This window comes from Crinia signifera, chromosome 5 (genome assembly GCF_055691185.1).
Source record: "Crinia signifera chromosome 5, ASM5569118v1, whole genome shotgun sequence".
Lineage (NCBI taxonomy): Eukaryota > Metazoa > Chordata > Amphibia > Anura > Myobatrachidae > Crinia > Crinia signifera.
Genome location: NC_139221.1, coordinates 259724648 through 259742934, shown reverse-complemented (window position 1 = coordinate 259742934; position 18287 = coordinate 259724648). Strand labels below are relative to the sequence as shown.

At 39.2% G+C, this 18287-nt stretch overlaps 1 protein-coding gene across 2 annotated transcripts in view; it reads right to left on the bottom strand.

The window, feature by feature from the left end:
- Positions 1 to 18287, bottom strand: part of ODAD2 (outer dynein arm docking complex subunit 2) — a 145311-nt gene that overhangs the window by 63665 nt on the left and 63359 nt on the right. For both annotated transcript variants that reach the window (XM_083188911.1, XM_083188912.1), the window contains exons 13-16: positions 14303 to 14539; positions 9814 to 9924; positions 6096 to 6250; positions 774 to 1016 (exon numbers count right to left, since the gene is read on the bottom strand). In XM_083188911.1, coding sequence (XP_083045037.1) covers positions 774 to 1016; positions 6096 to 6250; positions 9814 to 9924; positions 14303 to 14539 — 746 coding nt within the window. The remainder of the gene's footprint in view (positions 1 to 773; positions 1017 to 6095; positions 6251 to 9813; positions 9925 to 14302; positions 14540 to 18287) is intronic.

The following is an 18287-nucleotide window of genomic DNA, read 5'->3' as shown; positions in this document are numbered from 1 at the left end:
CTACTCACATACACCATGTCTTGCACCATATGGCTTATTAGTTCTGTACTCCTGTTTGCTCGCTACACTGAACCAGGTCTTAAGAGATTCTGTTTAACGTTAGCTTGGAATAGTTTAGCTAAAAACCTACAACAGCATTTTGTCTACAATGAGAACAATGTGTAATTAAAACAGAACAATATAAAAATAAATGTATTTAATCAAATGTGATTTGTAAAGGATAGGAGGCAGGGGGCTAATGGTAAAAGCAGCACTTTTAGAAGTGCTTCATTGACAGGGGCTGCTGTGATTGGACGGCAGATCCAGCTGTTTTCCAATCACAGCAGCCCCTGTCAATTAAGCTTCTAGAAGTGCTGCTTTTATCCTGCTCTACCCTGGTACCCTTAATAAAAATGAACAACACGTAGTATTGGTACTGCCAGCACTAAAACATTGGGTATTTGTGCATGAAAAGGTCAGAGAAAGCATACTGCCGCCGCTCGCCATACTTCAGGTTGGCATTGACAATGGGGGTGCGTTTAACATAGTAAGCACCCATCAGGGTGTTTATACAATTAAAAATCACGTCATACAATTAAAAATCGCATCTGATCGCATGCTATCGCATCACATGCGATCGCATCGCATGCGATGCCCTGCGATCAAAATCTTGGGCGCCTTGATAATACACAAGTACCAAACATTGTAATATAATAAAATAATAATCACTACGATCAGACAAATCAGCTATTTCGAATACTTTTTTAATAGCTTAATAGAACCTTTAAACTTACGCCATATTATCTGGATCAGATGCACAGGCTCCTACAGCATTAGTAACATTCACCAGCAATGCTTGGTTGGTGCCAGTCAGTAAGTTGACCAAAGGATTTATCCCTCCACATTTACGTATGATGGCCCGATTCAGAGGTTCCTGGCCACATTCTCCCAGTGCTCCAACAACATTAATGAGGACTTCCTCTGGCTGGCCAGTCAGCAATGTAACCAGGGTTTCTATAACCTTGTATTCCTGAAACCTTTACATATGAGGAAAAGATAAATTAGTAACTAGATAGAAATGATATGTTATTGTTATGCTATATACTCTCCGCTAAGTTTATAATGAAAGTGTGCAGACATTGGGCGGTATTCAATGAGCCTGATTCGCCATGTTTTTATGGCGAATTTGTGCTGTTTGGCGAATTTCTGACTAAAACGGTGAATCACCCTATTCAATGACCACATGGCGAATACATTTGAAGGTTTTTTTCACCATGATTCACCGAGTAGCAATCGCTATCTTTTTATGGTGAAGTGGAATGTGAACTTTTAAAATAAAGTATTTTGTTTTTTACAATTGGTGTCAAAAAATCAGGAATTTTATTCTGAGGAGGGGCATGCTATTTGTATTCATGTGCTGTAAGCACATGAATATATATTTAATTAAAAAAAAAAAGATTTTTTTTTTTTTTACACAGCAGCCAGCAGGGGGCGCCGGAGCCGAGCCGCTCATTACATATTCATATATTCACTGCACCCGATCGTTACGATCGTGTGTAGTGAATATACGCTCCCCTGCTGGCACCCCCGGGGGGCAGCCTGTGCTGCCTGGCACCCGGGGAGCCCACCTACCCCCCTCAAAGTTCTGGGGCAGGCAGAGAGACTACCATCTCTCTGCCTGGCACCATCCTCAGGCTCCCTGCGGCAATCGCCGCAGGAGCTCATATTCGCCAGTCAGGGGCAGCGAGCCCCTGACACGTTGAATACCGGAGCCCGCCGGCTCCGGAACATGGCGAATGTGCAGCGAATCCTAAAAAGGATTCGCTGCACCTCGCAGGTATTCACATTGAATACCGCCCATTATTTCTATTCAAATTCAGTCAATAATATACTGTTGTGTATTATCTAGCTATTACGCAATAAATTAAAATGAAGTAAAATTGCTATTGTGCACACACAGTGGGTGAGATTTAATAGGATGAGATATTCAGAAAGTGAGAGATTTGGGAAGAAATCTCCAGGATTTTTTTAAAGCAGCAATCATTTACACTGCAAAACCAGTTGATTTTGAAGTGTAAATGATTGCCGCTTTAAAAAAACTGGAGATTTCTTCCAAAATCTCTCACTTTCTGAATATCTCATCCTATTAAATCTCACCCAAAATGTTTAGAAATGTTTCACATATTTTTCTAAATCAGATATATGACCACTGTAAGGCTGGCATCCAATGAGCTGAAATAATTTATTCGGTTGGGGCTATCCACTTAGCCCTGATACACGTAGTTATTGGGGATTATGCTTTGGGTTCCACAGTCACCCTAAGTATAATCTGCAATAAGCAGTTGTTGGAACCACAAGAACACATAATGGGGCAGATGTATTAAGCCTTGCGAAGAGATAAAGTGGAAGGAGATAACGCACCAGCCAATCAGCTGTGTTTGAATAATGACAGTTGGGAGTTGATTGGCTGGTGCATTATCTCCTTTCACTTTATCTGCAGTTTATCTCTTTGCCAGACTTCATACATCTGCCCCAGGATCGGAAAATTCACACAATCCCATTTATTGTCGCATGATCATGGGTCATTTAGGATAGTGCAAAAATTTTCCTCGCTCAGAAATCATCATGGACATTTTTATGAGACAAAAAGGTTTGCACCAAATAGGATACTGACTAATCTCAGGGCTTTCTCCCATTGGGCCAGTTTCTCAGTTGCGAGCAAAGAAAAAAAAAAGCCAATTAACTGTGCATCTTGACTTTGTACTGCAAGTGGGGAGATGTAAATATTTCCAGAAACTTTTATTGTTAAGAGTGACGGCTGGATGAGAGTATATATGTGTGTATATATATATATATATATATATATATATATATATATATATATATACTTGTGTAGGAAAAAATAAAAGAAATATGTACCAGCGCTGGCTGAATGTGGGTTAGAACAAAAATTTGTGGAACGGTATCCTGTACAAAATACAATTTATTATGGTAGAATTTAAAAAGCTGTAATAGCATATAGAAGTTTTATACTTCATAAAAAGGGGGTTACAATAATGTAAAATGTATAAATATACACATGTGGACATTCAAATCACAGCACAATGGTAGTAGGAATAAAGCATGTAATTTGCATATTACCACATAGACATCTTAGGATGTAGTCCCATGAAAGCAGATGACCAGGTGGCCAATGGCGATCCCAACAACAGAGTCCAGATGTAGAATTAGGTGTCTCTGAAGAAGCTGGGTGCCCTAGCCCAGAGAAACGCGTTGAGCCTTTTATCAAGTGGACAACTTCATCTCCAGCACATCACTACAGCCTGAATTCATCCACAGAATTAAGACATCTCTCAGTGCATTCGCACCATCCCATCCGGACTCATTATCCTAGGCAGACACGGATCATCCTCCATCCTCCAGGTTTTACCATCTTTTCCACCAGAGACATCTAATTCTACATCTGGACTCTGTTGTTGGGATCGCCATTGGCCACCTGGTCATCTGCTTTCATGGGACTACATCCTAAGATGTCTATGTGGTAATATGCAAATTACATGCTTTATTCCTACTACCATTGTGCTGTGATTTGAATGTCCACATGTGTATATTTATACATTTTACATTATTGTAACCCCCTTTTTATGAAGTATAAAACTTCTATATGCTATTACAGCTTTTTAAATTCTACCATAATAAATTGTATTTTGTACAGGATACCGTTCCACAAATTTTTGTTCTAACCCACATTCAGCCAGCGCTGGTACATATTTCTTTTATTTTTTCCTACACTCTTAGGACCTGACAAGTCCTGGTACCAGCTGCAGTTAGTAGCGCACTGATCACTTTTTCCTTGTTTTTTCCATATATACTTGTGTGTTTGGCCGGCACTCCCAAGAGCAGGTCCGAATATCTGCTGACCAGGTGCCTTCCAGTATGGACCCGTGGGTCCCAATGCAGAGGATCGAAAGATCAGGCGGCACTCTCGGATTTGATGAAAAAACTCAGTGAAAATGTATTGCTCCGACATGTTTCGGGCAGTGTATGCCCGTCCTCAGGGATCTCTGAGGACGGGCATACACTGCCTGAAACATGTCGGAGCAATAAATTTTCACTGAGTTTTTTCATCAAATCCGAGAGTGCCGCCTGATCTTTCGATCCTCTATATATATATATATATATATATATATATATATATATATATATATATATATACTGCAGCATTGTGTACAGCCAAGTACACCCATTGTACACCCAGTACCCAGCCAGGTACACCCAATTGTGAACACCCAGGTACAGTATAACACAAATGACCAGCACACCACAAATGGTGGTGTGCTGGTCATTTGTGTTATACCTGGGCTTAACACAATTCTACAGTATCGAACGAGGGTGCGGCACTCATAGCAGAAATAAAGCACACTATGCAAAAGCCTTAGTGATCGTTTCAATTTTTTTTTAAAATCAAATTGTCATCAGGATTGACAATTTGATGACATATTGATAAAAAAAAATTGAAACGCTGATCACTAAGGATTTGGCATAGTGTGCTTTATTTCTGCTATGAGTGCCGCACCCTCGTTGGATACAAATCTTTACTTATTGTGAAGGCACCGACACAGCTCCCAAAGTAATAGGGAGTGCCGACCCCACACCTACTATATATATATATATATATATATATATATATATATATATATATATATATTTGACGGTCCGGCACTCCACTCCTGTCGGCAATAACCCTGGTGCCTTCTGGTTGCAATTGATAGAGGAACTTTGCTTAACTAGCAGACAAACAGCGGCACTCACTGGGTTTTTTCAAAAACGTGTATTATAAACTAACGTTTCGGGGAACTAGCCCCTTTGTCAAGGTACAAGTGAAAAAACTTGTACCTTGACAAAGGGGCTAGTCCCCGAAACGTTGGTCTGTAATACACGTTTTTGAAAAAACCCAGTGAGTGCCGCTGTTTGTCTGCTAGTTAAGCAGAGTTCCTCTATCAATTGCAACCAGAAGGTACCAGGGAAATTGCAGACAGGAGTGGAGTGCCGGACCGTCAAATATATATATATATATATATATATATATATATATATGTGTGTGTGTATGTAATTTCTATATATATTTGATAAGGTGAAGTGATGGCTTTGAACGTTCACCGGATGATAGAATGCTGAGTGTCAGCATGAGGTCATTGGGATCTGAAGTCACCCTTGAAAAGCTCAGAAGCAGATTTGTGACATTAGTCATAATATAGTCTTTGCCTTCTATGGCATGTCCTGCACTGTCCAATGCATCTGTTCTTAATGCACTAATATGTCATGGTGACATCGTGGCTCATCCTCAGTAAGAATAATGCTTTGTTTCCAGTGAACCTGGTAAAAGGTCCTGAAGACGTCTACTAGCTCAGGAACCTCCGAGTGCCTCAGACATAAAACACTCTATTATTAGGTGTTCTGGGAAATGGCTCCAGAGCACATATGTACGCTTCCAACACCCAGAAGGAAGAACCATAAAATAATCGAGGAACAATTCTGTAAATCTTTAGGGTGTAAACTGATTTGTCTAAGAATGGATTAGGTTTTTATCTGTATTATACCACACCGTATATCAGCAGCAGGCCAATTAAATGACATCTGGACTAAGTTGTACAGCAGATGAAGCATTTTCCTGGGCTAATGTGTAGGATAGCAGTAAGTTATGGGCAGATTTGATGATATGTGGAGATATTTGTTGTCTTCGCTCCTTTGCCAGCAGCTGCTTATCACGGAGACTGATCTTTAAATTATCCCCTCCGAGACGTTTTGATATATATATAAGTGCTCCTGAAGGTTGCTTACTGTGTCAATCTGATATTTGCCGTCTCGGCACTTGTTACCTAAGCCAAAGAACTCATTTAAGTTTCCTGCTACTTTCATTATTCATTGATCTTGTCCTCTTCGTTTGAAAAGAAATCCCTCACATTGCTCATGACCTTCTTTCAACTCAACCAGCTGGCCAGTAACAGCCCAAAAACAGCTTTTAAATTGAACATTATCACTGTCTGGGTTTTAGATAATGCGAAACACACATCAATGACATTAGAAAATAGACAAAATCAAAATGTTAGTCGTACTTTGTCACATTATCCCGGCTGATGGAACACTTCCAGATGGCTCCGGTCACGGCTGCTAGTAGTTCCTTATTGTCAAACTTGTTAAGCAGCATGGCTAGGGGTTGTAGTCCTCCGTACTGTCTAATTAGATTGCGGGTCTCTTCGTCTTCTGCACACTTTACATAACAAACACGGAACAATGCGAAAAACATTCACCATACCGCACAACAACAACATACATTTTCCAGGAAAAAACATTATCGTTTTGTGTTTGCCAATCAACTGCCTAAGTAATAAGATTCGCAGGCTTGGGTAATATGAATTGCCTTATGAGGTGGGAATTGGTGATTATGGTTTGCATGTGGCTGCTGTAGCACTGCCAATACATCTCTGTGCATGTTATCCATTTCATAATACTTGGACATTTAATATGACATCAATTACAAAAAAACACTGCTGCCACTTGAATTATATTTTTTTTGTCTAGTTATAAAGACAAAGTGGATGACTTAAACAGAAAAGAATGCTTGCAGTAGAGTTAATCATAAAACCTGATGTAATAAACAATACCCAAGCAGTACGAATGGTAAGTACTAAGAAGCAAAGCAATAAAATACATACAAAAAGCCAGACAAACACGGGAGTATGCTGAACCGCCTGGTGTCTTGGAATAAAAAAATAATAAAAAAATGAAAAAAGAAAAAAAGTTAAACTTTTGTCGTCACTTAAACCACAACATATGTAACTTGCAAAGTCAAATAAAAACATAATGTGTGGACATTATTATGGGAGTCATTTGAAAAAGACAAAATGAAAAAAGGGAATGCCAAATGAGGTGAAGAAAAAAAATTCCCTTAACAAACATTTTGGTTTGGACCAGAACTGCTGGGAAAGGAAAAACAGTTATTTTCACTGTCTAGTATTCACTGCTTTGGTCTTTGTAATTTTGGTCAAATGTTCTAAAGTATGATGTATAATTCTGTAAGACTTCATTCATAACATGCATAGATAAATATATGGGATCTTTGGAACCTATTGTTCATAAAGTTCAGAAAACCATAAGAAATAATTGGTAAAAAAATGATTTCTGTTTGATGATGATCACCAAGTGCGTTCTTTGTGGTCACTGGGAGGAGCACTGCTAAGCAGTAAACAGCGAAGGGACTGCTCCAGCACAGACATCATATTTTATCTTTTTTTTTTGTGCAAAATTCCTGATAAGATATTTGTATGAAGCATTATAAAGATTAGTAATATTAGAAATGCCTATCTGAAATCTACAGATGTATCCTCATACACTGTTGCTGCAGTCCTTCACAGCCTGTCAAGTCCTCTGCTACTTGGCTTGTGCCAAGTGTCTTTTTCGCACAAATATGCAACAAAACTGTCTTAATATTAATTAGAACTAATTTTATATGCAACACTACTATATGCATCTATGTGCACTGGAGTCTGAATCTGTATACAAAGAGCTTAGATGCAGGGGAAATGCCTTATTTTATTCTAAGTTGGCACAACCTGTTGCATACAGATATACAGGCAGTTGTCTCCCATTGTGTTGTGATTATAAAGCAAATTCAACAAAAAAGACACTACACCCCTTGGGGTGGCTCACTTGTATGAGACATGACTCCCTCCTCATTACCTCATAGCTCACAATAAATACTAGGGAAAGAATGAGGGCTAGGGAGAGATGACAGGTCCCATGAAATGAGCATTGAGAATGGATCCCAGAAGAAAGAAAGAAGTGGGCACAAGATGGAAGACCAGAGAGTAGGAGGTTCCAGGAGAGGGAGAATAAAAAACAACAATACCCACTGTACAATAGGAAGGGAAGTCTAGTGGGAAACGGTGGAAGGATACTGACAGGCATTGGAAGAGGCAAGTCACTAGGTCGTTCATGCCCAGGGCTGGCCTTCGGGAGAAAGGAAAGGTGACAAGGCGGCAAGCCAAAGAGAAGGGTTTCCAGGAGAAAGACAGGAGAGGGGACAAGGTGCTAGAGCAGAGAGGAGTGGTGAATGGATGGTGAGAGAAAGAAAAATAGGGGACAAACCGCTAGGGTAGACAGGGGGGTTGCAAAAGAGAGAAAATAGGGGAAAAACTGCAAGGGCAAATGGGGGGTTGCAGAAGAGAGAAAAGAGGGGACAAGGTGACAGGCAAACAGAAGGTATAGAGAGAAAAGGTGAGGAGTGCTAGGAGAGAGAGAGAGGCTTTAGGCCAGGAGAGAGCAAGCTATGTCCAGTGCTGGCCATGGACACACCAAAGAGGATGAGATGGCAAGGTATAAAGTTGGGGTTCCTGCAATGAGAGAGCAGTGGGGACAAGATAGCAGGGCAGAGAGGTGGTGTCCCAGAAGAGAGAGATAAGAAAGAAAAAGATGCCAGTGCAGGAGAGAGAAAGAGATGTATATGCCCAGGGGTGACCATGAAGGAAGGAAATGTACAAAGACAGAGAGGAGGGGTCCCAGAAGAGAGAGAGAAAGAGAAAGCGTGAAAATGTGTCAGGTCAGACAGGAGTCCCAGAAGTGGAGACAAGGAGTGGTTCCAGCAGAAAGCAGTGGAGACAAGGTGATGTGGCAGAGATAAGGAACCAAGGAGAGAGTGGAAAGGGGACAAGGGAACATGGTGCCAGGACAGAAAGGAGGGGTCCTGAGATAGAGAGAGAGAGAGAGAGAGAGAGAGAGAAACACAGCTTGCTCTGAACAATAGGAAGAGAAGGGAAGACTAGTATAACACTGGGAAAGAATACAGAATTAGAAAAGTGAAAAAATACTGTTTGTGATCCTGTGAATGATGGGTCCAAACCACAAACTACTAGTAATGACATATTCATTTGTATACATTTCTATTTTTTTAAAGGACACTGCTGAATACTGCAAACTATGTCCCAGACATATATAAACCGGTCCAGTATGATATACCGGCGGTCGGAATGCTGGCGGTCGGGATTCCGACAAGGGGACCGCCGCAATGCCAACAAGGGGACCGCCGCAATGCCAACGTGGATCGCTGTGCTCACCAAGCAGCGGGCCCAGTGCCTCGCTACACTCGGCACACTATTTTATTCTCCTTCTATGGGTGTCGTGGACACCCATAGAGGGGCAAAGTGCCGGCATTGCGGCGTCTGTATTTCGACCGCCGGGATTCCGACCACCGGCATATTGACCGCATCCCATATAAACATAGTTTAGAAATGGAAACCTATGTCTGAAAAGGGATACAGAATATACACTAAAAAATTATACTTAAGGGGGGTCGTGGCCTGGCTGTTAATGGAGGAAGACAAGATATCCCTGTGCTCCTGATCCCCAGTGCCTTTTAGCCCCTTTCCAGGCCATAATATCTATGTCTCCTTTTTATTGCTCTCTTACCTTTTTACCCTAACCTAACTTCTCCTTCACCCCCCCCCCTCTCTCTCTCTCTTATTTCCCTATTCTTTAACCCATGCTTCTAATAATTTGTCCTTTGTTACTGTTTTTATTTTATCTCTCTCTTTCTCCTCTTACGATTCTATGTCTACATGTGGGATAACTATTTTATTGTCTTTACAGTTTTATTTACTTTCTTTGTATAGCTGTGATCCTGTTTCTTTTGCGCATGTGTAAACGCTGTACTATACATGTCTTATCTTTTTTTATCTAGTATTGCAACTATCTTTCTGAAATGTACCTATATGTATCTATACTGACATGTTTCAAAAACCTAATTAAAAAAATTATACTTACACAAAGAGTAATTACCTTAAATATAGCACTTGCACAATGCATCTGCAGCTCTTGATTTTCACTGTTCAGATTCTTCACAAGATCCTCAATCATCTTTTCTGTCTTAATTGCAATTCTATAACTGGGCTGAAATAATAAATGTACACAAATAAAATAACATATGGGCAGATTTTAAACAGATTATCCAAGTTAAGATAACTTTTTATTGGTTTAAACTTGACCGCCTGAAACCTTTACTACATTGTATTATAATTCTGGTTTTGTCTGTAGAGGTTGAATATCCTTTATCCAAAATGCTTGGGACCGGAAGAATTTTGGATAATGGATTATTCCGTATTTCAGAATATTTTTATATTTCAATGATGTATCTTGAGGTATCTTGCATTTATGTTGTATAAACACATGGAATGCACACAAATATATTTTATTTGTGCATAAAACAAGGTTTCGAAAAATGAAACATAGTTTGTGTGCAGATACTGAATGTCAATCAATCATTTTCTTGCATATATTTAGTGCCAGTTACATATTCTGTCCCCAGTAGTGCTGTCACAGATGTCCTCAGTAGTGTTTTTAGCAAAAAAAAAAAAGCAAAACATTTTTTCACTTTCTGGAATGTACAGTTTTCAGAATTATTTGGATAATGGATATTTGGATAAGGGATACTCAATCTGTATTTCTATACAGCCTTTATCTCAAGTACTGTAGTTTATCTGTGTTGTCATTGTATACAACATAGTATACAACATAGAATTGCTCTATAAACACAGTTTAGTAGAACTGATCTGTTCTTGATCCATGGGCTCGAGCAATAAATAACCTCAGTAGGTGAAAAAAGGAAAACAAAGCCAGACAAATAACTCAATAATTTAATATAATAAAAGTTTGAGATGAACAATAAAAAACAAATAACAAATAACTTCAAATAGTCTGGACATGTATAACCCCTTTAGTCTAGTATATACATATGTAGAATGTGACTTTTGTATAACAAAAATAATTATTAGAATAAAAACATTAAAGTCAAACAAATGTGCATCTAAGTACATGGCATTTTCCAGATTGCTCTCTGGACCACTTTGGGGCACCATTTAACATTACATAATTTTTTGTTTGTTTTTTATATATGTAACATTTCACACACCTACAGTATCGTTCCACTTTTAACAATTAAAGTAGCCTTTTTTACGTTCCTAACACTGATACTGCACTTCACTTACACTCTGATACTTCACTTTTTCTTCTTATTTGTGTGGTGCCCTGGGGTGGTCTTGATGGGGTGGTTTGGGGGTACCCTGCACCTCAGGGGTGAACCCCTATAATGTTAGGGACCTGTCCTACAAGGGCACCTTGACGAGTGGTGGGCAGGCTCATACTATTGGCCAATACTATGTCAAGAACCTCATATATTATATATAAAAATTTAAATGACGTATGGTGCACCTGCTATTCTGTTCCTATGTTGTTATATAGGCACCTTTAGTCTTAGCTAGGTAGAACATCCCATTAGTAGTAGCTAGGGTGTGCAGTCCAGGCCCCCTACTCCTGAATTGATTCTAAACTTATCAAATAAAGGGTTGAAAGTGTTATTAGATGTTTTTATAAATTAAAAGCTATTATGCTTTAAACTATGTATATTGCATTTTAGTACACTATAATAAGCATATTTTATTTACTGTTTTCATATTTAGACCAGTATCCTATTACATGTGAATTATTTGGGTGAAAAAAAATATTTTTATTATTGTGATTTCAGCCCGAAATATAGCCCATTTTATTTTGTCCGAAATAATATTAATTATCATGCAATAAGACGTGATCCGGGAATAGTTCCCGATCCCATGTATTTTGGCGGTTCTAAGGGTCAGCTTTTCGAATATCATGCTTCATGTGTCTGAGGCACCCAATGCATAATCCCTGATACAGTAAGTGCTGTTTATCGGGAGAAATTGATAGCCCCCGGTGAAGCTATTAGCAGCGGTAAATTATTTTCCACGGATTAAAATTTTTGATGTTGCATTGTTGAAGTAGAATTGTAGAATTGTAAATTCAATGGAAAGTAATTTTTTTCAATGAATATTTTATTTTCTTATTTAAATTGAAATAAAGTGGAAAAGTCATAATAATATATAAATAACAAAAAATTACCCTAAAGTATTACACTGAGTTTAATATAAAGATAATGCGAAAAAAATACAATCGCTGTGTCTTGTGTACTATCATTTTACAAATCTTAATAAAACATTTTAGTCTGAAATTTAACATTCTTCAGAGACCCATAAAGTTTACACCATCATGCTGTTTTAATTATTTAAGTAACAAGCAAAAGGTTAATAATAAGACTATACAACGTAGATAGTAACATTATAACTAAGTATTCTGTATTAAACAGTAATAGAGGATTTAACAGATGACGTTCCTATTAGTTATTGCACAGATGTTTTAGCCTAGCCTATCAAGGGACATTAATCTTCCAATACAATTTGCAATATTTGGAACTTATGTGAAAAACAGAGTAATGGTTACTTAATGTAAAATGTACTTTTTTTCATTTTATGTTCTTCTGGGGGAAGAGAAGTCAAAAACATAAAAATATAAAACCGCAATTATAGTGCTAGACTCATGCCAAGATAAAACAACCAATAGGTCAGGTTTTCACTAGAAATTATACTATAATAATATTATGAATATAAACTTTAGGAAAGTTTTAAAATATATGCTCCCATCTGACCTCTTTAATCAAATTTTACTTTCCTAGGTTTGCTAACCTGTTTAAAATTACTATTTCGTCTGGTATATGTTTTGGTTAATAGTTACGATTTGCATAAAGCAGGTTCAGGTAGAAATTAATACCCTTTGCATTTGCATCAATTCAATGTAATGTAACAATGTAATGTAACAGCTTTACTTCGCTTGAATATACAATTTATTTTACATATTTACGGTAATAAAAAAAATCTATTGTGTTAGCTTACAGTATTCTTAAGGGGAAAGGCTTAGAGTGTTGAAACGTCTTTTTTAAACTTTAGTCTAAAGCTAAAATAGCAGTTCTATGTAATAAGCGTAAATAGATGCAAAAGATTCTGAAAATGAAAAGAGATTCTATCTATCATTCCTCATTGCTCAATTGCACCCTAGAAAATGATAGACTGTATCGGATTGGCCGGCGGAAATAGCGGTCCTCGCCTATTCAATGCTGCCGTTACCGACAGCATTGAAGACAGTTTCTGGCAAAACAGATCTGACTTTAAAACAAGTCGGATCTGCTTCATCGGAATTTACCGCGGATTGTCGAATTTACAGCTGTTTTTCGGCAACCCGTGGCCGTTTTGCCAATCCACAGAGTTTCCGACACTCAACAGCCTGAACATTGAATTCCAGCTGTCAAGTTAGTTGGGTACTTGTTTTTTTTCTCGGCGGCCGATATATCGGTTGCAAGATCGGCCGATATATATCGGCTGATCCGTTGCGATTTTTTACCTGTTCATAACCCCACTATCCACTCTGCATGGAGTTGCTTTTATATAGTGTGGCGAGCGCAGTAAGCCGCGTCCCCTCGCCACGCTTCGGGCTCGAAGGCTCGCTGCGCTCGCCACACTATATAAAATCAGCTCCATGCGTAGTGGATACTGGGGTTATGAACAGATAAAAAAATCGCATCGGATCGCATCGGCCGATATCTTATCCGATATATCGGCCGCCGTGAAAATAAACAAGTACCGTTAGTTGAATGGAAGAAAACAGCTCAGGATTTTGACTGTCGGGGGGAGGTTCCGACAGTCGGAAACATGGATTGTATACTTATAATCAATTCAAATGGTGAACATTTATTAACAGTTGTCAATTTGCAAAGGTTTTGTGTTAAACAGCACATACTTGTTACATTTTGACTACTACAAGTTACAGTATGTATAGGAAGACATTTGACAGAGTTTTTCATCACTCATTCAATGTGAACACCTAAAGCTTTAATCCACAATGATCATGCCAAGAGAGATCTAAAGGAGGTGGGGAGAGAGTATTGCCAAACAATGAATAGTAATTCAAGAACATGCATTTATATTTTTATTTTAAAGAAGCACTTTCATTTAAATGTCTTATGTAGTTAAATGTGGAAACAATTCTCTTAAATGTAAGAACAGCTTGGGTACATTATTTTCTTACATGCTGACATATTTCTGTGAAAGTATACTGCATTGTCATTAGTAATGGAGTTTAATTAATAAACTGTTTATAGCATGATTTATGGCAAACTTCAAAAAGATTGAATGGTTTTAGTCTTCTATACAGTACAGTAGAAATGGTTAAGCGTTATATGTGATATAAGTAATTTCTGTGGATTCTGTGAATACCCAACATCACCTCCTTGTCAAGTTCATTGACCGGTACAAATGTCTTCCTGACAGAAGTCTGATCCTTTATATGACCACGAAATAGAACACTGAAATCAAAATCATGCATTTCTTTTTCTATAACATACGTCTTGCTACAGACAGATACTTGCCTCTGAAGCGCATTCCTGTAACGTGCCCACCACAGGTATGAGCATGTTTGAATGGGGAGATTTTAGCAGTCTGGCCAGTAATGGGATTCCTCCAGCTCTGCGTATTGCCTCTTTATTTCTTGTGCTTTTAGAACAGCTCCATAGAGCCAGCGCTCCGCAGCGGGCTACCTCGATATCCTTCTCTTGTTCTGGTGTCAGGTTAGAAGATCTCATGGGAACACAGTCCAACAGTCCAACCTTAATGAAAACATTTCCAAAAACACAATGACGGTTAGCTGCACATAAAACTCATCCATTTCAATCACATTAATAAAAATTTTTTGATTATTAAAAATAAAATAACAGTGAGTGCAAAGCTACTCTTTACTTTGAGAATCATGTATATAAAGATCACAGCACCAATTTCAGCCCATTATCATTTCTTAATTGTTTGATAAATTCCTATAAACCAAACTTCAAGTGAAGAGTTCCATTGTGTTCCGGTCTTACAAAGACAATCCTTGTTTCCGGTCTTAGGGCCTAATTCAGCATGGATTGCAAATTAGAGAAAAAGCAGTTGTCTGCGTTCAAAAAGTCCCCACCCAGAAAGAAAGAATAAATTCCCCTTGTAAATTTGCAAATGCATCGCAATTACCAATGCATTCGCAAAAAAACAAAAAGATCAATTTTTTTTCCATCTGCACCAGTCTAAAGAGGCATACATACGTGGTGATTTCATCCCCATTTCTAAGCGATCTGACTAGATTGCTTAGAAATGGAGCACAGATTGCTCGTCCGCAGGGAAAGACCGTGCATGCAAACCCCCACTGAGCACAGATCGCTCAGAGCACATCACGACATAGCACCTCTGCAACCTAAACTATTGTGAACTTATCAGCCTTGGTCTTTTCCGCCTCTGTTGTATATGCATCCTGCACCGCACCGGTAGTTTATCCTAGAATATTGGCTATAATGTTCATCATCTACAGCAGGCATGTCCAACCTGCGGCCCTCCAGATGTGCTAAAACTACACATCCCAGCATGCATTACCATCATTCTAGCATTCCCTAATAGACAAATTGTGGCAAGGCATGCTGGGATGTGTAGTTTTAGCACATCTGGAGGGCCGCAGGTTGGACAAGCCTGATCTACAGTATGTCACCTGTTGCTGGAGTGATTTGGATCCATTCCCTTACTATTCTGTTTTCGATGCCTCCCCCTTTTCCCCTACCTCATGAACTTGTCTATAGTCTTTTGCTTGTCTGTCACATTCTGAGTTTTTTTTTTTTTTATGTATTGTTGTTTATATATGTTTATGTTTCTATATATGAGTCTATCTTGCTTATGCTTCCTGAGGGCTCAGAATTTTTCCTATTGCAACTAGCGATCGGCCATATAAGCAAAATTAAAATGTAGCACTGAGGCAAAAGTAACAATGATGAGGAAACAGTATACAATTCAGATGAAACAGACAAAAGACAGGTCTTTCAAGACTAATCCTTGCCATGCATCATTATGCTTAATCTGTAAATCCCAAATAGCTACAGATGTGTCCACATACATACAGCCTCCTGGGGTGTCAAACAGCTCTTCTAGTCACGCCATGCCGTTACATAACCTGACAGTGCTGAGCTTCTTTTCGTGCATTGTTTTCCATTAAAATTTTCTTGTTCACATAGGGGGTGATTCTTGTTCATTTGGACGGGGCCAAATTCGGACCCGATCCTATGTTTGGGGGACCTTGCATGCGCGAATCCATATTTGGGCATGTGCAGACCCCAGCAATGGTCTCTGTGAGTTACACACTCCCCTTGTTTGTTGCGGGGCAGGGGAGGGGGGGGTGCAGGGGCGAACGGGGACATAAAGTCACTCTGGACCATAGGAACACCCAGCATTTTATAGGCATCCCAATGAAAACCCTGGGCGTTCCCATTGGTACGCAGGCCGACGGCTGATATCACCGGACGTCAGCCGCCCGCCCCGTCTTCATCCAGGCTCATGCAAATAAAAGTAAGTTTTCATTGACTTCTATTTGCAAAGGCAGGAGAAATCATTTGATAGTCGGCGACCATCGAATGATTTCCCCTGCAAGTGGAGGCATGCAAGAGAAGGTGTTCTTGTACACATCCCTCGCATGGTATAGAGGGGAGAGGGGATTCGGCGGGACAGCATCTCAGGTCCATTATGCAAATAGAATCCACAAGCAGCTTATGCTGATTAAAATGATAAATGGTATGTCTATATTCTGTGTGCGACCGTGGCAGTTTCTGCATCGAAAATGCTAGGTAACAGTGTTTTCCTAGAAAATGCACATATTGCATATCATTTTAATCAGTACAGTCTGTGTCTTCATCGTAACACTGAAGTATATTTCCTGCAAAAATGGATGATGTACGCTAAATAGATTGCTAGGAACCTGTCAGCTCACTCACAACAGGCATCTCCCACTTTATGGCGTATGGAGGCAAGATGTGTGAGGACACATCTGTAGTACACTATTTCTCCAGGAAAATGGTGCAGCATCCATTTTCCCAGTGATCTTCTTACTGTGTATATGGCGGACAAATTAACAACATTTTCTTGGTGGTTTTTGCTGCCCTGCTGCTGCCGAGGCAGGCTTTGGGAGGGTAAATTTCAGCCATTAGAATAACGGAGTGCCTGCAATAGGCATGCAGTGGGTTAAACATCCCCAGCTGGTGTCATTCACTGGCATGCATGTGACTCGGGTTATCCTATGGGATAAGGGGGTTTGGCTAACTGCTAAGGAATATAGGGGCAGGAAGAGGAGGAGGCTCCCTCTTCTTCCTGCAGAAATTCCCGCCCTCCCCATTGGGTTAGTTGTTAGGGTGGTGGTTTTTTGGTGTTAATCGCGTTAGCTGATAGGCGGGAAAGAACGGCAGTTTTTAATAAATTAGTTATATATATAGGTGTTTGAGTTTTGCGTACATGGCTTGTTTTCGGTGCACTCACCTCTCATTGGCTTAGGCCTGTTGCTGTAACACCCGTGTCGGGGTCAGCGACCTCACCCGGAGGGGTGGGTAGTCAAGACGACAAGGTTGAGTTGGATACCGCTTGTTATGAGTTAGGCCAGTTACGTTTGTAGTTGGGGTGGAGTTTAGTTTAATAGCCGTTCTTTCTTGGCCACCATTAATTAATCAATCAATTCAACAACAAAAATTAGTTTAAAAGTTTACAAATAAATCAGTTAACAAGTTCTGCCAAACCTAAGTCTCCGAGTCATTATTTCAGGTTTACATAGTAATAAGGTTAAAGTGTTAAGTTTGAACATGCTGAAGAAGACGGGTAAGATGATGGGATGTTTATAAATATGCTAAAAAACAGGTATCACGATGAAGGCAAATGTAGAGGAAAAAGTAGCAAAATGAAGGGAGATGTACGCAGTAGTACACAAAACCAATGGTTTTAACACTACTCTGATGGCAGGTAGACTGTGCATGCACAGGGCTTGTAAAATATACACAGAACTGACAGGAACAACATTTACCAACCACTAGTATCATGAGCTGCACCTATGCAGAACTTAGCAAAGGGTGACATTTACACCAAGAATCCCATGCATGTGAATTTTGTATGGTTCTATGACATCCCATGGGTGTCCTTGTTCAAATTTTATGATTGTGCAGCATAGCAACTCAATACTGTAAGGTAAAATTAGAAGCATTTTGATTTTATGTAGAAAAATAAATATAGTATATTGTCTATGTTTAATTTGTCAGTCATATGACACTTTGATATGTTAATTAATGGCATATTTATCTGACACAAAAATACAGCTGACTGGAAACTAATTTGCAGTCAACATAGTTCTTAGTTATACATGGGTTTATATTTATTAGATGCACTGAGAACGGATTAAAGGCTGTTTTTGTTTATTTTAAATACAATTGTTTTCTCATCAGGCATCCATTAATTTTTATTAACTGTCTTTGAAAAGAATGGTATTTTCCAGATGCACAACATACCCACAAAACTTGCATTCCAATC